At 37.6% G+C, this 26,801-nt stretch overlaps 1 protein-coding gene across 2 annotated transcripts in view; it reads right to left on the bottom strand.

The window, feature by feature from the left end:
* Positions 1-26,801, bottom strand: part of CFAP69 (cilia and flagella associated protein 69) — a 54,830-nt gene extending 28,029 nt beyond the window's left edge. For both annotated transcript variants that reach the window (XM_055307620.1, XM_055307621.1), the window contains exons 1-8: positions 26,423-26,801; positions 16,300-16,359; positions 14,660-14,725; positions 12,175-12,284; positions 8,931-9,007; positions 6,472-6,570; positions 1,889-2,038; positions 1,609-1,786 (exon numbers count right to left, since the gene is read on the bottom strand). In XM_055307620.1, coding sequence (XP_055163595.1) covers positions 1,609-1,786; positions 1,889-2,038; positions 6,472-6,570; positions 8,931-9,007; positions 12,175-12,284; positions 14,660-14,725; positions 16,300-16,359; positions 26,423-26,542 — 860 coding nt within the window. In that variant the 5' untranslated portion in view covers positions 26,543-26,801. The remainder of the gene's footprint in view (positions 1-1,608; positions 1,787-1,888; positions 2,039-6,471; positions 6,571-8,930; positions 9,008-12,174; positions 12,285-14,659; positions 14,726-16,299; positions 16,360-26,422) is intronic.

The following is a 26,801-nucleotide window of genomic DNA, read 5'->3' as shown; positions in this document are numbered from 1 at the left end:
TCCAAATCTGCCTCTACGTAGGATTCAAATCTGCATCAGATAAGAATCCATCAATCCAAATCTATACATGGTGGGCATAGTGACTGCTCTAAAATAAAGTTCATTCATGTCATTTTCCATTTTTAATTACTTAAAAGCTTTTTTTTTGTTCTTAGGATTAAAAAGCCCTACTTTCTTACCAGGGCTTATCAAGCTTTTCATGTTACGGTCCCTGCTAACATTGTTAGCTTCATCTCTCACTATTCTATTTTCTGATGTTAATATATCAAATTTCTAACAGTTTTTTTTTTCTAAGTTCTGTTTTTACTTCTGTTCCCTGTCTAGGATGTTCTCTGAATGCAAAACTCTTCTGTGTTGCCAGTTCATATTTATCATTCACATACCAAACTAGGGTTCATTAGGACGTACTTATTAACTCTCCAAGTCTGGGTCAGGTTCCCTGTAAAATGGGCATTTGTTGCTTTGCTTTCTAGCACTCACTTGCCCTTCTTCTTTTTTAATCTCTACATCCAATGGGGGGGGGGAGCTTGAACTCACAACCCCGAGATCAAAAGTCACATGTTCTACCGACTGAGCCAGCAAGGTGCCCCTCACTTGCCCTTCTTATGATAACAGTACCCTTATTTTTATTTACGCATTTATTTTTTTCCCTGTGTTTGGTGTTGTGGAGACGCTTTTAGCTTCCTTTTAGCCAGAGCATTTCTCTGTCACTGGTAATTCATTCTGGAATGGCATATGGCCAACTCAGACCATTCAGGACCAACACGGACTCAATTCGAAGAATTTTCTTTGACCTTTCAGAAGAGCAAGTCTTCTCTTCAGCTTGATTTGGGGTTGTGATGATTTGAACCTAAACTTCTGAGGTATTACCATGTGGAACTTGAGAATAAAGCCAACACAGTAGAAGACTGACAGGGATAATGAAGACCCACATCCTGTTATTTGCTGTACCTTGAATACAACTGCACATGAAACCAGTTTTATCCTTGACTTTGTAGTTATATAAGTCCATAAGTGTCCTATATGGTTTAAATCAGCTGGGTTTTTGTGCTGAATCACTCTTCTAGAGAACATGTAGCACCTGTGATAGTCTTTCACAGCCTGTTTACTTGTCCATCTCCTAACATGATGCAAATTCCATGAAAGCAGAGACCATGTCTGCATTGTTTCATTTGTATTTCTAAGGCCTAGTTCTGAAGTTGGCATAGAGTAGACAATAATTATTTGATGAAAAATGAATAAGTAACCTAAAGGCTTGCTTATATTTTATTGGAATGCTTATTGCAATATCTGGAAGAGATTAAGTACTTAAAAATAGGTTTATTGAATGGAAAAATGAAATAGTTCTTTTAAATGTCTAATTTATTTTATACTTATTTAAATACATAATTTAGTTTTGTTAACAAGCTACTTTAAAAGCTTTTCAAATAGAAAAAAGATGTCTTGCTATTGCACAGATGCATTTATACTGCAGCATAAAAATTATGTCCTGAAATATAGTCATTACATGATTCAAAAGCCTAATTGAACACAAATTCAAACAAAGATGTTAGTTATGTTACTGGCTATCATTTTAAGGTTAAAAGACATTCCCATCTAACCACTTACAGCAAACATTCCAAATTACTAAGCTGTTGTATGATTTCTTCTTTTGAAGATTTTTCCAATAAATTCCAAAGTATTTCTGATGAACGAAACAGAAGCTGTCCAGACGGATCTGGGTCATTGAGGTGAGCACAGATTCCATTGGCTGCTTGTGCTTTCATCATTAACGTGCAATTAACTTCTGAAAATAAATTTAAAAGTTATTTATGTTGTATAGTCTTGACTGTTGGATGGAAACAAAAATAGTTGAGAATGAAGTATTTAAATTTAATGATATACAAACCAGAAGTTGAGAGATGTTGCAGAGCTTTAAGTACCCAAAGTTTCTCAACAAGTTGATTTTCAAGTAAGCCCAACGACTGGACCATTGTTTTTGCCAATCCTCCAACCTCAGCCATCTTAATCTTGTATGATGAACTTGCTTGCTGGTAACCTAATAACAATTAGTTAATAAATATGTACAGTTATCTCACATAGTAATCATCTATGTTCAGACAAAGGAATGAGTAATTTATTATTAAACAGCAATAACAACTTTTAAAAAAGTGTATGGCATTTTAAAATGATATAGCACAGGGAAAGGCAAAATTTTTCTATAAAAGGACAGGTAATGACTATATCAGGTTTTGCAGGTTATAAGGCTTCTGTGTTGACTACTCAACTCTCTTACCATAGCACAAAAACAGGCATAAGGAATACAAAAATAAATGGGTGTCGCTGTGTTCTGATATACCTTTATTTACAGTGAGCAATTTTACCCTGGGACCATAGTTTGCTGATCCCTGGTGTAAAATCTGAAATAGGACCACAGATCTGGGGTACATATCTTATATTCCAAAAAGGAACAAAATATTTGTAAGTAGAAATGCTTTCTCATAAAGGAAAATGGCATGATTACAAATACTAAATGTTTTCACTATGTCAATACATTACTTCAGTGATTTCCAGGAACAATGATGATGTAATAGGACAATGAAATAAGTGAAAATATAATGCTATTTTGAATAATGCTAGTATATAATGGTATTTTGGGGAAGTATGATTCTTGGTGACACATATATTTTTTTTAAAGATTTTACTTATTTATTCATGAAAAACAGAAAGAGAGAGGCAGAGACACAGGCAGAGGGAAAAGCAGGTTCCATGCAGGGAGCCCAACACCGGACTCAGCCCGGGATTCCAGGATCATGCCCTAGGCTGAAGGTGGCGTTAAACTGCTGAGCCACTGGGGCTGCCCTTGGTGACATCTTAAAAGAAATTTCCTTCTGTCTTAGCCCCTATGAGAAACACTACCTCTTTTGATATAATTACACAGGTGCCTGTCTGACTACATGAAATGAGGAAGATGAAATAAACATCAGAGGGTACTTGTCCACCTGAGATTCAGCTATTTTCTCTCTTTGTGATATCAATTATCTAACTTCCAGACTCTTTGACTTTTGAAACCAAATAGATTCTCTAACTTTGCCATGGTTCTGAGAGGTCTGCCTATTTGTGTTCTTTCTGAATCTCATCTCTGGCACTAGACAAGGCCATGTTTGTTCCTCGGATGGATGGGTTCTCTATGGTATGCCCTACTTACTCACTTTAGGAATTTAAAGAGTATAGAGAAGAAAACAAAGTATGATGAGGAAATTAAACCATCAATTAAAACATTAAACCTGCAATTAAGCCATCAAGAGATAACAGCATTAACATTTTGGTATATTTCTTGCTAATATTTTTAATGTATGTATATAATTTTAACAATATACTGTATGCAGAATTTTATATTCTATTGCGGCCACTAAACATTTTTTAAGATTTTCCCCATTCTGTATTTTTCCAAATCATGATTTTTATTTCCATACTAGTCTATCATATGGATGCACCAAAATGTACTTTTATAATCCCTACATCTTTTTCTATTAAGTTTATATTTCTATGGAAGCATATAGTAATATTAAGGCTCATGGACTTGATTCCTGTGTTCAGGGCTATGTCTCTTACTGTTGTTCCACAGAGAACTTTTCAGCTGTGGTTCCAGATGTCCAGCCATGCCTATCATTAAAAACCTACGGTGTTACAGGAAGAACATTGCCTATAGTTCCTAATTTTCGGAACCTGGTTAAATGAAGGTCAGCCTCACTTCTCTGCACTTTAACTCCTCTGCCTTATCTCAGACATAAGATGTCTGTCTCCCTTTCTATCTTAAAGAAGAGTGCCTGTATCTTGCTAAGGTTGACCTGTTCTCCTAATTCCATTCCGTTCATGCTTTAGGACTTTACCCTCCCATTTTTTAATTACTAGCTTCTTGTTCATCTGTCTATAAACTTCACTTTCCCTTATCCTAAAACAAATTAAAAAGAGCAAAACCCAGATGTCTTTCTTTGATCTTCCTACCAGTTGAGCTCTGACTGTCCTCTGACAATCCTATATCTGCCCTGATCACTACACGGCAATACACCTGCCAAAGGCTCACTATAACTTTTCAGATACCATATTAATTTGACATTTTCATTCCTCAATGACAGAAGCCTCTACAGTATTTGACACTTAGACCACTTCTTCCTTCAACAAACATTTCATTCAATGGCACACAAAATATGGCAGTCTTTAGGTTTTCTCTCTCCTCTTTGAAATTCCCTTCACTGCCAATTTCGTGGATCGTTTTTTCCCCACATGTCAGTATGGGTACTATCCCTGCTGCCATTCTTGGTTCCTTGTTGTTATATGCTTTATCTCCTGGCAAACCATTCTAATAGCTTCAACTTTAATCTCTAATTGTATGAATTCCAAACCTGTATATATGGTCTGTTTTTAGTATCCAATGTCTACTATCTACAAATACTTCTACCTGTCTATCTCAACAATAATTCAAATCTGACATTTAATAATCCCCTTACTCTGTACTTCAGATGTCTTTCCATTTTCCCTGAGTCATAAGTAATCCTTCCTTTCTGCTACAGTCTTATTTACACCTCTCTTAAGAGACACAATAACTTCAATATATATGTCTTCTCGCTCTTCCAAGATTGATATAAATAACAGAAACCATGAAGGTAGGAACTACGTCCTAAATAACATATCATCCACGCGCAAGTGCCCTTTATTATGATACCATCCATTTTAGTGTGACTCATTTTGTCATGCTATATTAAGATCCCAAGGAGTAACATGCAAAACTTTCTTGCTAAGCTTTGAGAATATTATTAGCATTAGATATTTAACATCTAATTGGGTAGAACACAGAGCCAAACCGTGGAAGGAGCCATGATGTCCTTCGACAGATGAGTGGATAAAGAAGATGTGGTATATACATACAATGGAATATTACTCAGCCATCAGAAGAGCTGAATACCCACCATTTGCTTCGACATGGATGGAACTGGAGGGTTTTATGCTGAGTGAAATAATTTAATCAGAGAAAGATAATCATCATATAGTTTCACTCATATATGGAATATAAGAAATAGTGAAAGGGACTGTCACTGAAAGGAGAGAAACTGGGGAAAAATTAGAAAGACAAACCATGAGAGACTCATACCTCTGGGAAACAAACAAAGAGTTGTAAAAAGGGAGGTAAGTGGGGGGACGGGGTGATTAGGTGACAGGCACTAAGGAGGGCACTTAATGGGATGAGCACCAGGTGTTATACTACATGTTGGCAAACTAAATAAAAAAAATAATTGGATGGAAAATATGTTAGGAATAATCATAAAAAGGTTAGAAAAATAATTAATAATATTAATAGTATTGAATAAAATTAATAATAAAAATTAAACTAATTTGGGTATGACTTTTAAAATTGTGTCATAAATATTTAGTTTAGAGTAAAAAATCAAGCAAATAACAATATATGTAATATAATATGTATGTCTTCCTTATAAAGGTCAAGCATTTAATTATTTCTTTGGAGCCTTCCAGCAGAATAGACAATATTTATTTTTATTTTATTTTATTTTATTTTATTTTTTAAAATATTTTATTTATTTATTCATGAGAGACACAGAGAGAGACAGAGAGAGGCAGAGACACAGGCAGAGAGAGAAGCAGGCTCCATGCAGAGAGCCTGACGTGGGAATTGATCCCAGGTCTCCAGGATCATGCCCTGGGCTGAAGGCGGCACTAAACCGCTGAGCCACTTGGGCTGCCCAGAATAGAAAATATTTAAAGAGTAACTGGGTAGGGTCATCATAATGTTTTCCAAGAACACTGACTCATCAAGACCCCTGGAGATACTCACTGTTTCTGGATGCTTGCGAAGACATGTGCATCTGACCACACTCCTCAATAAAAACCACAGGCCCCAAGCAAAGACAAGACTCACTGTTCCTGGATGCCTGAGAAGACATGTGCATCTGACCACAATCCTCAATAAAAACCACAGGCCCCAGGCAAAGACAAGACTCGCTCTTCTTTTCTGAGTCTTCCAGAGGCTCTGTCCATATCTACACTCTCTTTACATCTTCAATAAACTCTGCTCTCACTTCCACTTGGCTCATGTTTGATTCCTATCCTGTATGGAACCAAGGACCCTTTTGGCTGGTCCTGTGGGAATACCTCTGGGTCTTTGGACCTAGCCAGCCTGCATCAATCCCACAATGTCTTTCCAAGTTCAAAGAGAATGAGAAAAAAAAATATTGCTTTACAGACATAAGTTATTACTAAAAGACCATTGAAAACTTCACCTGTGGGACGCCTGGGTGGCTCAGTGGTTGAGCATCTGCCTTCGGCCCAGGGTGTGATCCTGGGGTCCTGGGATTGAGTCCCACATGGGGCTCCCTGCATGGAGCCTGCTTCTCCCTCTGCCTGTGTCTCTGCCTCTCTCTGTGTGTCTCTCATGAATAAATAAATAAAATCTTTAAAAAAAAAAGAAAACTTCACCTGTAATATGCTTCTTTGGTGGTTCTGCATGATAAAAGTCAACAATACATTTACAAATTTGTATCCTCAATTCAGAATTCGGTATTTTCATTAATTCACCTGCCAAAAGGAGAAATGAATACTATTTAATAACACTATCATAAGTTTATTTGCAAATTTAAATGTGTTGGTAATACAATTAAAAATATCCTCACTAGAAATTCAAACTGGACCCTGTAATTTTATACATGCATACACATACACACATGCAAATGTGAAATATCTTGGATCTATCCTTATAATATTTGGCCCCTCATTCAACTCAGTCTCTCCTTCCCAGGAAGAAAAGAATGGTGAATAACATAAATGCTGGAACCAGACTGCTTAAGATTAAATACTGGTTCTGTCACTTACTACCTATGTAAACTTGTGTCTTACGTTTGTCATCTATAAAATGTATAACAGTAGTTTCTACTTTAAAGATTGCTGTAGGGATTAAATGAGTTAATATGAGAAAAAGATGAGAATAGTATCTGGCATATAGTAAGTTACTATTATTATTTTGGCAAGATGTGGGTTAGCATTTTTCCCCTTAACTAGAGAATCAGTAATTTGTTGCCTCTATTAATGCATCCTTTGCTTAGAGAAGTTCCAAGCGAGCTGTTTTTCAATTTGCTGACAGACTGGAAGACTGAGTTTCTAGGCAGTCTTTGCCCTACATATAATAGGTTTATATTCAAGCTATCTTGGTAGAAATGAAGGATAGGGAAAATTATTTCTGAATTGGCTTCAGCCTATACTTCAAACTGGATTGTTTGTTTTCTCTGATAAACTATAAGTTATAATCCCTAAGAGAATCTGAAAATGATCTGTGAGATTCTGGAAATGATCCATATCCTCTGCATGCAGCTTCAGGGCTGAACTAGATCTGGGTGGATTCTGTGAGGGAAAGAGAGAACAAGGTGTTCCTGACATATTCGTGTTTTGCATTAGGACTTGCATAATTTTCACCTCTGAGAGTGGTCAGTGAGTGAGTACAAAAATGGAGAGAAGGAGGATGCACATAGGAAAACCACACCCTTGTTTTAGGAGAATCTATCTGCAAAAAGCATCACTAAAAAAGAAGGGGAAAACAAAAAGAGAGTTTCAAGATGATTCCCTTAATTTTTTTGAATACTTCCTTTGATGTTGAAAAATCACTGTTCTGGAAAAGTTTAGTCAACAGGAACAACTAAAATTTTCCAACAAAACTAAGGAAACGTTCAAGTTTACAGGAAATTCTAAGATTTCTCATCTGCTTCTCTACCCTTTTAGTTCTTGTAAGTTTAGATCATTTTTCACAGTTTTATGTTTTATAACCTCAGGACAGAATACCAACTTTTTCCTTCATACATTTCCAAAATCCTATTCTTGAATCAGAAATAACTATCACTTAAAAGAAAAAGTAATATGATTTACTACTACATAGTAGAAACTGGAAGTTATTAGTAAAAATGAACAGCTTTTGTTCAACCCTTTATACTCTATATAATTATTTTAGTTTAAACTCATGTTTCCAGTAATTAATAAGGGTCAGAACAGTAGTACATGCAGCCAATAATCAGTGAAAGGAGCTCATTTTAAGCTAAGAGTTCATACTTCTTTCAAGACAAGCAAACAGTTACTCAGCAAAGAGCAGACTGACAGTAAGAGCCCTATATTTATCACACAAATGCCTGCCAACACTCTTAAAGGCAAAATTTTAGAATAGTAAGGGCAACAGAGGCGTTTTTTAAGGTTATTAACCAAACCTACATCTTTTATCCATTAATACTATCGTGTCCTCTTTTGGGTTGGCTTCCCATTGTAAATTTCCACCAATGACATTCACTGAATTAAAGTTTCCAGTTAGTTTCTAGCCTGCTTGCTCCTTGCAGTCATCTTATCAAACACCTCATGTTTATATAATTTTCTTGACATCTTTTCCATCCTAGGCCATAATAATTTCTCCCAGAATATCTACCCTCAAAGACTATGAAACTTACTTAGATACAAAAGGATTACTATCTCACCATTTCATGATTTTATTTAAAATTTTAAATTATTTAATGAACAATTTGGATCTCAATGACTAGCAATTAATTAGATTCTAGCAATTATTAGTTTAATGTTGAAAACATTTTTGTGATTATTGAGAGGTACATATACTTCTGATTTACCAAAAAGTTAAATATTTCAACAAATGAAATAACATCAAGACAAATCAGCATTTGCCAGTCCTTCAATTAAGGAACACAGAATTGTAGTATAATAAAACACGTGAGTGAAAAATGATAAAAAAATTATCATAAGCACACTATGATTAATTCCCAACCAGAAACAAGAAAAGAACCTACATTTGGAGTACTCTAAAACTTAGTGACTGAGATATTTCTTTCTTGTCAGTAGGGCCTGTCATATACTATACCCCTCTCCTCCATCTTAAAGAAATCTTAACTCACCCAGAAGCGCAATTGAATTAGCAGCGTCTTCAGCATATGTTATTTCATCTGATACTTTCTTTTTCAAAAATGGCAAGCTTCAATAGGAATGAAGAACACATGAGTTATGTTTAATGAAGTCCTTAAATGAACCATCATTTGCAAACTTGGGGAAAATTTCCTTTCTAAAGAATAAAATGAGGATAATAGCCTATTGTGTAGCCCTGGGAAAATTGGCAACTATCAAAAAATTTTTGTGTTTCTAACTGACCGAAAAGAAGGTAGATTAGGCTTATAAAAATGAAGAGAGGGATCCCTGGGTGGCGCAGCGGTTTGGTGCCTGCCTTTGGCCCAGGGCGCGATCCTGGAGACATGGGATCGAATCCCACGTCGGGCTCCCGGTGCATGGAGCCTGCTTCTCCCTCTGCCTATGTCTCTGCCTCTCTCTCTCTCTCTGTGTGACTATCATAAATAAAAAAATAATAATTAAAATAAAATAAAATAAAATAAATAAAATAAAATAAAATAAAAATGAAGAGAGATGGACATAAAAGGCAAGGGTTAAGAAAACCATCTTGCAACACCATATAAATAAAAAATGTAATAAATATTAATTATATTTGAATTATATTCCACAGCTACTATATTCAAAATTATTTGAAAATAGTTTATTTAAAAATCATAAAAGACAGGTTTCAAACCTAAGTTATTAGACTGAATGTCAAAGGGGAGATAAAAGTTATTTCTTAAATACAAAATTTGGACTATTTTGGTATTCCATGGGTTCAAAATTTGAACCTCTTGTACTATATAAAAGTATATCTTCTTTGTAGGACTTTTAATTCATATTTTTCAACAAAAATGTAAAGATACTTCAAGGGCAAGCTATGAAAAGGACAATTTTATAAATGCCAAAGAGGTTAATTTTTTTAAAAAGATTTATTTATTCATGAGAATAAATAAAGACACAGACAGAGAGGCAGAGACACAGAGGGAGAAGCAGGATCCCTGTGGGGAGCCCAATGTGGGACTTGATCCCCAGACCCCAGGATGATGCCCTCAGCCAAAGGCAGACGCTCAACCACAGAGCCACCCAGGCATCCCCAGAGAGTTCACTCTTCAGTGTTTGTTAGAATTTTTCATTTGGAACCAATAACTTATTATTTGGTATCCACCTCATTGTTGGATCTCTAAAGTGAAAAACTCCAAAATTATTTCTCATCCTCAAACTTTTTCCTTTTCTATTAAAGGAAACAACCTAAAAGATAAAGCACTAGAAGAGATCCCCCGGCAAAAGGTCATGAAAATAATATGAGTTATACTTCTGATGTAGTGAAAAAACATACTACATAGAAGACAAAACAGAAAGGCTGTGTTTTATTATTTATTTTCAATGTTTTTATCTCCCAAAAACGTCTTAAGAAGGGAATCAAATGAGGTGAGGTATAGAGAAATGCAGGATGAAAGAAGAAATTAGCAAAGGAGAAAAAAATGAAATAAAATGAATAATTATGAAATATGAGGGAAAGTGAAGAGTGCAATTCAAAAGTGAAGAGTGCAATTCAAATGAAGTCTGTCATTTGGGCAGCCCAGGTGGCTCAGCGGTTTAGTGGTTTAGTGCCGCCTTCAGCCTAGGGCCTGATCCTGGAGACCCAGGATCGAGTCCCAGGAGCCTGCTTCTCCCTCTGCCTGTGTCTCTGCCTCTCTCTCTCTTTCTCTTTCATGAACGAATAAATAAATAAAATCTTTAAAAAAGAAAAAAAAAGTCTGTCATTTTATGTGAGGACACATTCAATCACAGCTTTAACAGAGAATCAGTTCTTGGTGGAGCTCATTACTGGCATTACTAAAAGTAATGCTTATAGGCCTGGTATTCTAGGACTTGAGAAATTTGAAATGATAACAATATAATCTCGCATCAATATAATAATAATTTCTAATTAGTACATAAAAGTTCCTTGAAAGCACCAGAGCTATAATTTATTTTTCACGGTCTGTATTAAAAAGTAAGGCATAGCAAAGACATTCAATAAATTATTTTTGACTATTTATTCAGATACCTAAAAAATTAAGTGTATATAGTTATAAAATCTTTAAATGTTACTACTACTAACTCTAAAAGAATTAAAACTACCATGTATACATAGTTCTACTAATATTATTTGTATACTAAAAGAAACATACTATTTAAAAAGCTAAATTAGTAGAAAGATTTAAGGGTTAAATTTTTTTTTTTAAATTTTTATTTTATTTATTTATGATAGGCACACAGTGAGAGAGAGAGAGAGGCAGAGACACAGGCAGAGGGAGAAGCAGGCTCCATGCACCGGGATGCCCGATGTGGGATTCAACCCCGGGTCTCCAGGATCGCGCCCTGGGCCAAAGGCAGGCGCCAAACCGCTGCGCCACCCTGGGATCCCTTAAGGGTTAAATTAATGGAAAAGTTTATTCCTACTTTAAGAAATCTTCTCTACTATATTATATTGAAAACTAAAGATGGATATTTTAATGTATATCTTGATTAGCTACTACTTGGCAACAAACAAACTGTGAATATATCCCCAGTCCCCTCAAATGGTTGGAGAAACAATAGTATGGAGTATAGGTATATTTATTTTATAATGCTGACCCCTCATTTACATTTAAAAAATATATACCAAAAAATAATTGGTGACATAGATGACTTAGAACTTAATATATCTTGGAGTCAAATTTTCTACAGAGAGAAAAAAACTAGACAAATTATTTAGCAGTGTTCATAATTTTTTTTAAGATTTATTTATTCATTCAGAGAGAGCGAGAGAGAGGCAGAGACACAGGCAGAGGGAGAAGCAGGCTCCATGCAGAAAGCCTGACGTGGGACTCGATCCCGGGTCTCCAGGATCACACCCTGGGCCGCAGGAGGCGCTAAACCGCTGCGCCACCGGGGCTGCCCTGTTCATAAATTTTTTAAAAAAATTCTCTCTAAAAAAAAAAAAATAAATAAAATTCTCTCTAAAAAAAAAAAATCACAATTTCTTGCTTCATCTCACATTTGTTGTTCACTTGACAGCAACTTATTTTGACAAAACATTTTAACATATTTACAGTTTAATATCTTGTGGTTAGCAATCTTGGAGTACAATAAAATTGACTACCTTTGAAATATCAATTAAAATCAAGTGATCAAGTGAAGTTTTCTGAGTATCACTTTACCATACCACATAACAAAATAAAACATAATAAAATACTGCAGGCTAATATAAAATAAAGAAAAGCAACTTACCTACATAATTTTAGGATGTTAAATGCAGATTCTATAAAATGGGGCTGGTTTTCAATTTTTTCTGCACACAGATTCAAAATTTTAAATATTTGGGCTAAATCCCTTAGGGGCTTTAATATTTTTAGTTAAGAAATAAAATTAAAATTACTATTTCATTAGCATATTCTTTATAGCAGTTCTCTCAAGAAAGTCTATAGAATTCCATCTGTTAAATGTGGTTGACACTGCTTTAATTATACTAATTTTGAAGACTAAATAAGAAAACTTAGAATCATATTTTTTAGGAACATTATTTAATTTTTGTCTTAGTAAACTTTTATTCAAAATATTGTTTTCTCTTCTCACCGTCTTTAGAATTTGATTACCAACCACTATACCATGGGTTCAGGAGTTCAATACCTTACTACTGACAGTAAGGTAATAACACGGTAAGAAAAGTTAATGGTTCACTTTTATCCTTTGTCTTTCCCCCACTCACACACAAAACATACACTGCTCCAGAATAAACAACCCAAACCTACCTTACTTTATTTTATTAACGTTATTCAGATGCATTTTCTTGCTTTTAAGATATAACCTGAGATTTATTTTCATTTAAAACTAGTATAAAAGTGAAAACTAACTTCTCTAAATCTTGTAGTAACAGCACTTTTTATCTGTTTAAAAAAAACCCAACTGGTACATAGGCAAATTTCACAGATTTTCTTTTATAGCCAAGGAAACATGATAGTTGTGACATACTTCTTTGGTTGAATCCTATCCCTTCTAGTCTCTTTCTAGGAGCTTCTTAGGAAAAGATGGGAAAGCTGATTATATTAGAGTACAAATCTCCAAGATAGTTCTCTAACTTATCTTTGCTTTATGTTTTATCATCTGTAAAGCCAGTCTACTAAAGGCCTTCAGAAATAGATCCATTTGGGGGCACCAAGGTGGCACAGTTGGTTAATCAAGTCTGACTCTTGATCTCAGCTCAGGTATCTATCTCAGGGATGTGAGTTCGAGCTCCAGCATGGAGCCTACTTTGAAAAAAAAAAAAAATAGAGCTATTTGCCACCAACTTTCTAACCTGAAGAAGAATAGATGGAAGTGTTGAGGTATCAGGTTAATATAGGGAAAGAAATCACTTGCTAGTAGACTTTTTTGGCTATCAGGAAATAATGCTTGATATCCACACGTCATTAGGTAACTGATGGACTCAACAAATCCATATAAAAGAAGGCTAAAGTAAGGCTAGAAAAGAATTAAAATTTTTAGGCCCCTTTCCCTAAATGGGAGCCTCAATATGTTTGAAACACTGAAACAAGCTATTATTAGAGACGTATCTTCCTTAGACAAGGCTGGACAACTTTTGGAAACCATAGAGATCAATACTACTGAAGGGGTGCTCTATGAACCACTGCCAGTTCTCGAATCCAGTGTTACCAGTCTGTGGTAATATGACTACAGAAAGTGAGAGTTTCCTATGACAACTGTATTGGCTTCTGTAATAGCTAATATATGCAAAGATTATTATAACAACAACGACACCCCAACAATAAACTGGTTCTTAAGCACAGATGGTTTTGAATTGCACTGGTTTCCATATATTCTGATCAGGGTGGTATATACAGTGGGGATAACATATTTATATAGTATGTTGTAGGTTATCAAGCACTTACATGTATTATCTCATCTAGTCTTCCTAACAACCTCATAAGGTACTATTACTCCCATTTTATAAGGGTGGAGAAGTTAAGAAGTTTATCAATAGTATAAATAAATCAAGTAAAGTGGTAGAAACAAGACTTTGACTTGGCCTCCCTAACTATATCCACTGTCTAAGTCTACAAAAATTTCCATTATCTGCACAGAGTTAATTGCTGTTTCTTCAATTTTATATTCTCTGAAAAATGAAAAATATAATTATTTGAAAAACACAAAATATTAGATATTTTCTGTGATAGAACAATGGCCTGCCCAAAGACGTCCACATCCTAACTTCCAGAACTTGTGAATATGTTACTTTACATGGCAAAGGGACTTTTCAGATGTGATTAAATTAACAATCTTGAGATGGGAAAGTTATCCCAGATATCCAGATAGGCCCACAGTAATCACAGGGATCCTTCCTACATAGGAAAGAGAAAGGTAGGAGAGGATCAGAGGTATGACCATAGAAGCACAGGTGAAATAGATACTACTTTGAGGAAGGGGCCATGAGCCAAGGAATGCTGGCCACCTTAGAAACTGGGAAAAGCAATGATGGGAATTCACCTCAAGAGCCTTCAGAAGGCACTAGCACAGTCAAAATCTTGACTTTAGCCCAGTGAGGCTGATTTTGGACTTCTGACCTCTTGGATTACAAGACAAAAGCTTTAAGCTGTTTTGTGGCACTAAGTTTGTGGTCATTTATTACAGCAGGAAGAGGGAACTAATACATTTTCTAATAAAAATTCTCCCATTTCAGGGTAAATGAAACATACATACATATATATGTAAAGGATACAAGTCCATTCTGATAACACTGCACCAGTTTCTTGACAGATTTAAGTTGTTTTTCTTCTAAATCATCCTAAAACGAGTTATCTATTTTAGTTCTTTTGTGCTATTAAATCCGTTGAGATTTAAAAAAAAATTTTAATGTAGAAAGTAGACATTAAAATTATCAAGTAATTTTTAAATTACTATATTATTTTGTAAGCATTAGAAAATAAACAGTGAAGGTAAAAATAAATGTACCATTTACATTTGATTGGTAAATTGAGAATCAAAACTAAGTTAATATAAAAGCAGCATTTGTTTCCAGAAATAATATTAAAAATACGTGAATTTGCTGAGCATTTTTCTATGACCTGTACCATATATGCACTATAGATACATGATATTTAATTAATTTTTAAAACAACCTTACTTGGAAGGTACCTTTACTATCTCTCTTTTCCAAAACAAGAAACTCAAGCTGAAACACTACATTGTCCAAAGACACCCAGCTAATAAGGGGGTATGTTAAGAGTCAAATTTGGCAATTTGGTTGCAGAAATTGTATTTTTAACTTTTAAATTACGCCCAGTAAATGGCACAAACATCTTCAGCCAATTAAAACAAAACAAAATTCAATACAGTGATGTGTTTGTTTTTATAACTGAATTACTCTGTCCTTTTAAAATTCTTAAATCCTTTGTAAGAAGCTGTGGCAATTTTTTTTATACTTTTTTTTTTTGTTTTTGGTCTACCTTTATTTAACAAGTAGTAGGAGTTGAGTTTTCAACTAGTAATTTTCTTTTATTTTTCTTTTTCTAAAATGCAAATATATTCAAAATTAAACATAATTTGCATGGCAAACACAGCCACCAAGACATACATTATCTTTATTGTGCTTTTTCTCTATGTTAAAATGTAGAGACTAAAAAATATTAAACCAATGACTAAATTTTTGTGCCTACTAATCACTAGGCATTGTTTTGTTTTGATTGGCTCTAACATGATCAACCCATTTTCCACATATTAAAAATATGCAATCTTCATCCTGTAGTAATTTTATACTTTGTGCTGATTTTTAGGCACTCAAAGCTGATTCTTGAGTAACGTCAGGACAGTGTGGTATGCATGAAATACATTTGTTATCCTTTCCCTCAATGCCTAAACTCTCCAGTTTGAATCTTATTGGAAATAAATTCATCTCCATTCCATTCTGTGTAAGATTCCTCTCAAAATAGATCATTTATCAATAATGTATGAGTGTATATATACATATATATACACACACACACAGATTTCATATCAGAGAAATTTAGTACATAATGATATGCTTTTTCTACCCTTACTCCCCACATCCTACTTGGTAACAAGCAGTTTGTAAAGGCTAGAAGAGTCTTCCTTTATTCTTATGATTCCTTCTGTTTATATCCACCATTGATATGTCCATTATACAAAACCAAATCTAATCTCCTCCTCCAGCCTCCCTACCAGGTTAAATACATTCCTACTAACGTATTTAAACAGCCTTTGAATATAAGGCACTTACTATTTGAAATGTTTTCAACAAAAAGAAAGAAACAAGACTTATTTTGGGGGAATACATGTTACCTTTCAGGGAAATCACAGTTTATAAGTGATATAACAGAGAAATTTTCTTTCAAAGCTTACCTTATCTGTCTTTTCAAGGAGGCTGATGACACGATTCAGGTCCATGGTCTTAAAAGCACCCTAAAAAACACATAACTCTTAGAATTCTGTGTCATAAGAATCAAGAAATCACATCAAACATACTATTTTTATATGATATCTCCTGGCAAGTTAAAAATATGACAAAAAGATAGTAAGGGGAAAAGGGTGATGGAGGGATGGGCAAAATGGGTGAAGGGGAGTGAGAGATACAGACTTCCAGTTATGGAATGAATAAGAGATGAAAAGTACAGACAGCATAGGAAATATAGTCACTGGTATGTAATAGTGTGTGTTGACAGATGGGACTACACTTGTGGTGAGCACAACATAACCACAGACTTGTGGGATGACTATGTTGTACATCTGAAACTAACATTACATGTCAACTATACTTCAATTACAAGAAAGATAGGGGAGAATGAAAAGCGTATAGGGTAAATAAATTTTGGAGTTAAAAAAAATGCCTCTTGAATTCTAGTATTATCTTATAATCCTACTGTCCTTAAATTTTATTAGTCCTGAAAGGCTCAAGAAAGCATCTGGAATAATAGCACTTCCATGCTTTGAAAAGTGAAATGAACTGGCACATACATGTTACACATCCCAAGCATGCACATTACATTGAGTTTGCCTATGCAGATAGATATACATAAGACTTGCTTCTACACTAAGGAGATCACCTTCCTGGCCTAGGTATCCCTGCTTTCAGTTGGTACAAGGATTCTTTTTTGTTGTTGTTGTTGTTGTTGTTAAAGATTTTATTTATTTATAAGGGGGAGAGAGAGAGAGAGAGAGGCAGAGACACAGGCAGAGGGAGAGGCAGGCTCCATGCAGGGAGCCCGACCTGGGACTTGATCCTCGGTCTCTAGGATCACACCCTGGGCTGAAGGCGGCACTAAACGGCTGAGCCACCCAGGCTGCCCTCGGTTGGTACAAGGATTCTTACAGTCATCCACATTAGAAAATGGAATGTTGGGGCACCTGGTGGCTCAGTGGTAAAGTGTCTGCTTTCAGCTCAGGTCATGATCCCAAGGTCCTGGGATGGAGCTCTGTGTTGGGCTGTCTGCTCAGCGGGGAATCTGTTTCTCCCTTTCCCTCTGCCCCCCTTGTATTTTCTTTCATTCATTCATTCATAAATAAATAAATAAAACCTTAAAAAAAAAGAAAATATCCAAGGTCTATAGATGGTACATCTTAAATATTTCTCGAGCCCATACCATCTTACTGATTTATACAGTTCTCATCTCTCACTCAGTTTGGAAGGTTTCCTCCTGTTCTCTCTACCTCTACTCTTGCACCCTTCAACACAGTCCTCTATTCTATGGTCTGAATAATAAAACTCAAATCTGAACATAACCCATCCAACTCATTCAATGACTCTCCACTAATGCCTCTCACCTCTCCTCTATTTTCATTGGTTATGATGATCTCATTCCTCTCCTGGGTTAACCCCTACAGGTGCTTCAAAACTCAGCTAAAAAGCGGCCTCCCCAGGGGATGAAAAAGGATAGAACAAAATCCTTCCTTTGTGTTCCCACAGCATATGTGCATATCCATTACAATTCTCATCATAGCTCTAAAGTGGTTTGCATGTTTATCCCACACTACCCAGAAACTCACTTTAAGACAAAGACTTGTTTTCTGGCATCCCCCCGCACCAACAACTGGGCCTGGCATATTATTTGTAGATAAGTGGAGAAGGAAATAGAAGGTACCCTCATCCCAATTTAAGTACTTACACAAAAATCTCCACATTTTCAATGCAGTTTTGATGAAGGCTTTGTTGCATGACATTTTCTTTTCTTTTTAAACATTTTTTAATTAAGATTTTATTTATTTATTCATGAGGGACACAGAGAGAGAGAGGCAGAGACACAGGCAGAGGGAGAAGCAGGCTTCCTGCAGGGAGCCCGGTGCTGGACTCTATCCCGGGACTCTGGGATCACACCCTGAGCTGTAGGCAAACAGTCAATCACCAAGCCACCCAGGTGCCCCTATATGATTTTCTATTTTTATTTACTTGTGTAGATACATAATTTTGCTTAGTGTTAACACCATTGTATTTTCTGACTTTTAAATCTATAACACATACCTTTCCATATTTCTGCATATATATTATTCCCTTGCCTCTTAAGTCCAGGATTTCCTTTCCTTTCACAATTACAAACTTATATTCTGATTTCAGGCAATGTCTTTCAAAAACAATTTTCAGTGAGGTATTCTAATTTTAAGTCTGTAGATAAGTAACTGGGTGAGTTTATTTACTCAAAATGATTTTTACTTAAAAATTAACAATCTAAAAGGATTTACTGAATACTGATCTATACCTGGTATTATAGTTATCCTTAAAAACTTATATTTTACTATGATATTATTTAAATTATTAAATTTACTGTTATCAAAAAATTTGATGAATAGAATTTTGCCTTTTAAGATATGAGGATTTAACAGTGCCATCTGCCATTGCCTCAGTGGTCTTCTTTTTTTCTCTTGTGGTCTCTGAGAAATATATACAGTGAGATTTAATTTTCAGATGTTCTGCAATATTGGCTTTGAGGGTTGGAAAGCATATTGAAATGAAAAGTCAATGCAAAAATTTTTTAATACCTGTACATATGATCAGAATTGTTTTCCCCAAATGAGCAGGTATAACTTTTATTAAGAAACAGAGTAGTCAAGTTAAAGCACAGATTCCTCTTAGATTTCTGTTGCATTATTGCTTCATACTACTCTGTGTTTTGCTTGCTTGGCATATTATATTTTTAATATTTCTCCTTTCCTTCTTCCATTAGCCTTTTCCTCCTTCCACAAATATTTATAAGCAGCTTCTATGTTTCAGAAATGTGCTAGGTGTGGAAACAACATTGCTCTGACCTCAAGTAGCTATCAGTCTGGCATGGAATACAAGTAATACAGATAACATGCTACAAAATGCTCCGTGGATGCTGAAAAATATGTTCTGGAAGCACACAGACTGGAGGCACAGAAAGGCAGGGGACAGCTTCTGGAAGAAGTAATCTGTGAGCAGAGGTAAGTAGGATTTGTGAGATGAACTGAAGGTTTGAGAGATGGAGATGGGGGAGTAGCATGTGTGAAGGCCTGGAGGCAAGAGATAATAAGACACTGAGAAGATGGGGAGGAGTTCACCAGGTTGGAGAAGACTGTGCAGGGGATAGTGGCTACAGATGATGCTAATTAGGTAAGGACAGGTCAAATTGAGGTGGGAAGCAGAGGCAAAAGAAAACTTAAATTTCCTTCCTACTTAGAGCTCATTCACAAGTCCTTGAAACAGGCAGAGTGACATTCCTCTAGGGACCCAGCTACCTCAGTCAACATCAATACTTTCCTAAGGGCAAAAGGCAATCTGCCCCAGACCCCCAGAATCCTGTAGTCTACTTTAACATATAAAACATTTTTTTTAGATACTTCCTTTCTTTCAACACCCACCCCCCACGCCCAAGATATAGGCTGGCAATCATCTTCGAAGCATATGACCTACTGAAGTACATCTGAAGAGTCTCATGACTGAGCTTTTACTAAACAATAATAGATGACCTTTTCCTAACAATAGCTAGCCCCCTCAGGATCTTTGAAACTCTGTTTCCAAAATACCTGGGAGGGTTACACTATTCCTACCCTCCTCCCAATTTAAAAGTATGTAATGGGCCACTCCTCATGACCCCACAGCAGCTTTCTGCCCACAAGTCTTCTCCCCTGCTTTAATAAAACCACCTTTTTGCACCAAGGAAGTCTCAAGAATTCTTTCTTGGTCATCAGCTTTGAACCCTAACATCTTTCCTACATCAAAATTATGAATAACAAGAATGATTATAACATGATGGTGATATCTACTTCCAGGCACAGTTTTAAGCACTTTACATGTATTTATTAAGTGTATTCTATGAGGTAGGTACTATCATTAACCCCATTTTACAGAAGGCCTTGTATGCTACACTAAGGATCTTCAGAAACTATGGAATAGTTTGAGAGACTATATAAACAGGCAATGGCCAGACTATATATGACAACAGAACTCTTGCCTACAATCCTTGCAGCAATCAAACTGGGAAGCAACTGGCTCAGGAAAGTCAGAATTAGCCAATACCTTCCAGATTCCCTATTTCTTGTGCCTCATATGTTACATGGGACCAACAAGAAAAAGCCAAATATGCTTCCCAAATCAATCACACAGAATGCTGTTTGTAGTTAGCCCATCTCCAGCTTCTTCATGGCAAAAACCTCTAACCAGAGCATTCCAAAAGCCTTCGCTTTTTTCACTACAAAGCCTTAGAGTCTGCCAAAATTAAGTAATGCTGGCTTACTCTCTTTCTATAGTAAACTCTGGATATTAAATAATCCCTACTTATTTTAATTAGGGTGGTCTTTGTTTATTTCTACTGGCTTTCACCAGAGGAGTATAACAATAAAAAGGCAATTTAGTTTGCTGAGTAGAGACCAAACTGGAAAGGTCTGGGATGAGCTGGAAAAGAGGTAGGAGATATCTATAAAAGGCCTTGACTAAAGTCTTGGCAACTCCATAGACAAAAGGGAATGGCATAAAAATCATCAAGGAGGTAGAATCAGTGGGACCTGAGGAGTGATTTGATTTGGTGGGAGAGAGAAGAAAAGGTGATGATGACTCATGGGCTTGAGGAATTATACAAGTAGTGGCATCTTTTGCTGAGACAGGAAAGGCTAGAGGAAGAGGCTTGTGTTGAGGTTGGAGGTAAGTGAAATTGGGGGACAGAGATTTCCAAATCAGAGGTTTAAAGTAATAATGAGAAAGGTTTGGGTAAATGAGAGCACACAGAAGGAAGCAAAAGAAGACATATAGATGGAAGTATCAAAATAATTGCTGTTAACATCATAAGATATTTATGGAGAATTATAAAAACATTTAACAAAACATTTTAAAATAAAAAGCTTAATAAACTGTTTTGAAGAAAATCAGACCTTCACTTACAGTTATAGAATGAACTTATTTTCCCATTTTACCAAGAGACATGCCAAAGGGGAGAAATCCTGCTCATCTATACATAGTTCTAGAGAAAGGAACTAACATTTACTGCGGTTCTTTTATATGTCTGGCACCTTATCTTTTTTTTCTTTCTCTTTCTCTCTTTCCTTCCTCCCTTCTTCCCTTCCCTCCCTTCTTTTATCTTTTCTTTCTCTCTTTTCTCTCTCTCTCTCTCTCTCTTTCTCCTCCCCCCTTTTTTTAAGTAGGTAGGCTGCATGCTCAATGTGGAGCTTGAACTTATGATCCTGAGATCAAGAGTTGTATCCTCTATCAATGTTGTCAGCCATGTGTCACCTCCCTTTAAAAAAAAAAAAAACAAAAAACAAAACAAAACTTTATATCTTAATTAGTCCTCAACTTTACCATATAAAGTTGGTACTATTATCCTGTTGATGAAACTGGGGCATTGAGACCTAACTTGTTATGGTCACAAAATTAGTAACTGGATTAGTAGGCCTGTCCGATGCAGGAGTGTTGGTTCTTTGCACCTTTGCTCTTTGCCTGACTTCTCAAATGACCACAGAGGTTATTTCTAGCAGTTACTCCAAAACCAGGGTAGGCAATTTTAATGACACAGTCCATGGCAGTATTACAGACAGTGGCAGGATGGGGCATCAACTAGAAGACTGTGGAGGCTCTCAGAGGAAGAGCAAATTTGGGCAAGGAAGCTCAGTCATGATACCTACGCAAGTCAAGTAATCACAATTTATTTATTCTACAAATATTTGTCGAGTGCCTACACTGTGTGAGACACTGTTCTAGATGTTAAAGATATGGTACTGAATAAAACACAAAATCTCCTGCCTTCATATGGAATCAATATGTTATGTTTTGTACAGCAAAGAAGAAAACCATCAAAACAAAAAGACAACCTACTGAATGCAAATTATTTGCAAATGATATATCTGATAAGGGGTTAATATCCAAATATATAAAGAATTTACATAACTCAACACCAAAAAAAAAAAAAGCAACTCCTCCAATTAAAAAATGTGCAGAGGGGGCACATTTTTTAATGTGGATCAGTGATTGGATGGATCCAATCCAGTGATTGGATGGATCAGGGTGGATCAGTGATTGTGCATCTGCCTTTGGCTCAGGTCGTGATCCCGGGGTCCTCGGATGGAGTCCCACATTGTGCTCCCTGCAGATAGTCTGCTTTTCCCTGTGCCTATGTCTCTGCCTCTTTCTCTCTCTGTGCCGCTCATAAATAAATAAAATCTGTAAAAAAAAAATGTGCAGAGGACCTAAATCAATATTTTTCCAAAGAAGACATATAGATGGCCAACAGATACACTAAAAGATGCTTGACATCACCAATCATCAGGGAAATGCAAATCTAAATCACAGTGAGATATCACCTTATAGGATACCTGGGTGACTCAGCAGTTGAGTGCATCTGCCTTCAGCTGATGGCATGGTCCTGGAGTACCGGGATTGAGTCCTACATTGGGCTCCCTGCATGGAGCCTGCTTCTCCCTCTGCCTGTGTCTCTGCCTCTCTCTCTTTCTGTGTCTCTCATGAATAAATCAAATCTTTAACAAAAAAGAGATATCACCTAATACTTGTCAGAATGGCTAAAATAAAAAAAGACAAGAATAACAAAGTGTTGGTGAGGATGTGAAGGAAAAGGAATCCTTGTACACTGTTGGGGGTGGGGGGGAACAAGTGCAGTGTGGAAAATTGTATGGCAGTTTCTCAAAAAGTTAAAAAGTAGAACTATGATATGATCCAATAATTCCACTGCTGGGTATTTACCCAAAGAAAACAGAAACACTAATTCCAAAAGATATATGCACCCCTATGCTTATTGCAGCATTATTTACAATACATAAGGTATGGAAGCAGCCCAAGTGTTCAATGATAGATGAATAGGTAAGGAAAAATGTAATATATACATATAATGGGATATTACATAGCCATGAAAAAAGAGGAGATTGTACCATTTGTGACAACACTAATGGACCCGGAGGGTACTATGCTAAGCAAAATAAATCAGACAAGACAAATACCAAATGATTTCACTCATCTGTGGAATCTAACAAAAAACAAATGAATAAGCAAAAAAGCAGAATCAGACCTATAAATACAGAGAACCAACTGATGGTTGCTAGAGGGGACAGGGTGGTGGGGATGGGCAAAATGGGTGAAGGGCAATAGGAGATACAGGCTTCCCCTAATTATCATTTGTGTTATGTTGGCAACTGTTTCATTTGTCTAAATTTTGTCTCTGTCTCTAGAATATGGGTCCTTTTAAACTCCACTTGGTGTCCCCTGTCTTTTATCACATAGGCTGACCCAGGGTTTAAGTGGGGGGAGGTGATGATGGGGTGATGGAGGAATTTTGTTTTATTGCTGTTCTTATTTTGTTTTATACTTTGAATCCATATGAAACTACCTCCTACAGCTTTCCAGGAGCTAATTGTGAAATTCTGTAGCACTGTTCATACCCTACTGCAGCTATGATATACTAAATATTACTACTTAGAATGGGAAATGGGATTCTCCAACTAATAGCAGTGGCATCACCTGAAACCTGTTAGAAAGGCAGAATCTGGGGCTCCTCCCCAGCCCCACAAAATCATAATCTACATCTTAATAAGATCCCCAGGTAATCCAAATGCACATTAAAATTTGAGAAGTGCTGCTCTAAAGGGCTTCCAATTCTTTAGAATGAAAGCAACATTAAAATAAGGAGGAAATAGGGCAGCCCGGATGGCTCAGCGCTTTAGTGCAGGCTTCAGCCCTGGGCCTGATCCTGGAGACACGGGATCAAGTCCCACATCAGGCTCCCTGCATGGAGCCTGCTTCTTCCTCTGCATGTATCTCTGCCTCTCTCTCTCTCTCTCTGTGTGTGTGTGTGTGTGTGTCTCTCATAAATAAATATATAAAACCTTTTAAAAAAATAAGGAGGAAATAAAGGTAAACAATTTGTGATTTCAAGCATAGGATGGAGCTGGCTTACTGAATCGAGGAAGACTCTCCAAAGTCACTGTTAGATACCAGGATGTACTGTCTCTCAAAAATTCCAGGAGTTCCAAGAGTCTTTCCTCTACTGGTCTGAGGCAGGGGTCTAAGAGGTTGTCGTGTTATTGTTGGCAAAGATTGCTAGACCCCACTCTAAGTAAAGAAACTGAGTAACTCTTAACTTCTCACAGCCTTAGGGTCCTCATTTGTAAAAATAACCACAAACAAAACCCCAAAAGGCTGAATGATCATTTCTCCCTTCTCTAAAAGGCTTTTAATTCATTTCACTTCTTTCGAGAGAAACTGCCTTCTTCTCAGTACTTTAAAAAAATGTTAATGCTTCTACAAGTAGTTATTAACAAGCTAGGAACTCTAATTAATGCAAATTGATTTCTTCCTGGAAAAGAATCGAAGGCTCTGTAAGGAGAGGTGATAATGAAAGGAGAAGAAAAAAGAAAGAGAAGAGAGAAAATACACACACATATACACAGGTTTACTTGTTTTGCTTTACTTGACATGTTGTTGCAGGCTACTTTGGCAATGGCCTGTTAAAAAAGTATCTCCCATTTTTTCATTTTAACCCATGATAGCCTACCTCATATAACCTTGCCACGGCCCCTGCACCTCCCCCCACCCCCGCCACCTTTTTTACACCGCGTGAAGGAACAAGGAGAGCCATCAGACACCAAATTCACCTACTTTTCAGTTGTGCTGTGCCTGGGAGAATGGCGGTGGAGCTGAGACCCGCGGCAGCCTTGGGAGTGGAGAGCTGCTCTTCCTGCAAGTCCTTCTTCTTCCCGCCCGATTGGAATACTTCCACAAAACTGATTAGGTAAATTCCCCTAGCACCCGCTCCTCCTCATCAAAAGTGCAGTTGCTCTGCAGGTTGCTACTGTGTAAATGACAGACTGTCCTCAGAGAGCTCAACTTTATTCCCAAAGAAGAGGTCCCCAGCCAACTGGCCACTCCCAGGGAACTCTCCAAGGTTCCAGGCTGTGGACGTAGGAGACAGGGTTCCTGACGCAGCCTGAGGCTCGCAAAACCTCAACAGGAATTCCCAGAGTGACCCCAGCCACCAGTGTGAGGAGGCAGGGCAGGATTCCTCCATAGTAAAACCTTCAGGGTTTGATTGGGACCCTCTAGGGACGAGCAATGGACCCCTAGTATGCTAACGACTTGGAGTTTCTCAACACCTTCGCCACCAGTGCAGGTCCAGCCAAGGGTTCCCAAGTGAGATGTCTCAGCAGATCAACTTGGAAGAGTCAATTTTGTATTCATGATAAAAGTAAACTCAGAACCAACTACAAGTATAACAAAATATATAAATTGTATTCTCTCTTGATTCACCCCACCTCCATAACCACCTTCCAATTTCATATGAAAACGAGGCTAGGGCGGCCCGGGTGGCTCAGAGGTTTAGCGCCGCCTTCAGCCCAGGGCGCGATCCTGGAGACCCGGGATCGAGTCCCACATCGGGCTCCCGGTGCATGGAGCCTGCTTCTCCCTCTGCCTGTGTCTCTGCCTCTCTGCCTCTCTCTCTCTCTCTCTCTCTCTCTATCATAAATAAATAAAAATAAAAAAAAATTAAAAAAAAGGAAAGAAAACGAGGCTAATTTCTAATTTTCACAGCGTTTTCCTCCTCTCTAGGTGCAGTTTTAAAGTAGCAGCAAATTTAAGCGCGAGAGAGTTTACGCCTCTCTCAAGAACATCACTTGAGAACAGGTCATCTACATATAAGCCCAGTGCAAACAAACTGGTCATCCAATAAATCCATGATTTCGCTAAAAATAATTCCCTGCCTCCCCAGCCCCTTCGTGGTCACACTTTTCGAAGAAGAGCGGCAAAACCTCGCTTACTGTTTGGAGGGACGCTTCCGGAGAAGCTCGCGCCCCGAAGCGCCCCAAGTCCCCAGGCAGGCTGGTTGACGACAGCCAACCCCTCCCTCCGGCGGCGCAGTTCTCGGAGGCCTCAGCTCCGCGCAGGGAACCCCAGTCCCGCGGGCCCCGGCGGGTGCCGCTTCGGCCCCATTTCCGCTCCTGCGGCCCCCAGTCCTCGTCCCCGCCCCCTGGATCTCAACTTCCCCTCCGCTCTTCCCAAGGCGAAGACACCCGCCCATACCTGCGCTTCCTCGTCCTCCGTCACCACCCCGATTACCGGGATCCGGCGAAGGCTGCTGGACCGGATCTTGCCGCCAGCTTCCTGGGCTTCGGCGGTCGCCGCGGCCTCCGCCACGGACATGTCCGCCGCGTGGAGTGAGGGATGGGTGGGAGGGCCCGTCCCCCTGTCCTACCCGTTCTCCGTACCGTAGGACCCAAAGAAGCCCTGCCACCGACAAGGGAAGGCCTCCTGAGAGCCGCTAGAGTCGCAAAAAGCCCCAGGTGTCCGGCAGCGGCCTCCGCGGCCGCATCACGCCCGCCGCAGCCCACCTGCGGACTTTAGCTCCCGCCTCCGGCCGGCCGGTTGCTAACACGCCAGCGCGTTGCTAGGGGGCGGGGCT

This window comes from Nyctereutes procyonoides, unplaced genomic scaffold, assembly GCF_905146905.1.
Source record: "Nyctereutes procyonoides isolate TBG_1078 unplaced genomic scaffold, NYPRO_anot_genome, whole genome shotgun sequence".
In the NCBI taxonomy this organism is placed as follows: domain Eukaryota; kingdom Metazoa; phylum Chordata; class Mammalia; order Carnivora; family Canidae; genus Nyctereutes; species Nyctereutes procyonoides.
The sequence above is the reverse complement of the archived record's forward strand: the minus strand, read 5'-3'. Positions and strand labels throughout refer to the sequence as shown.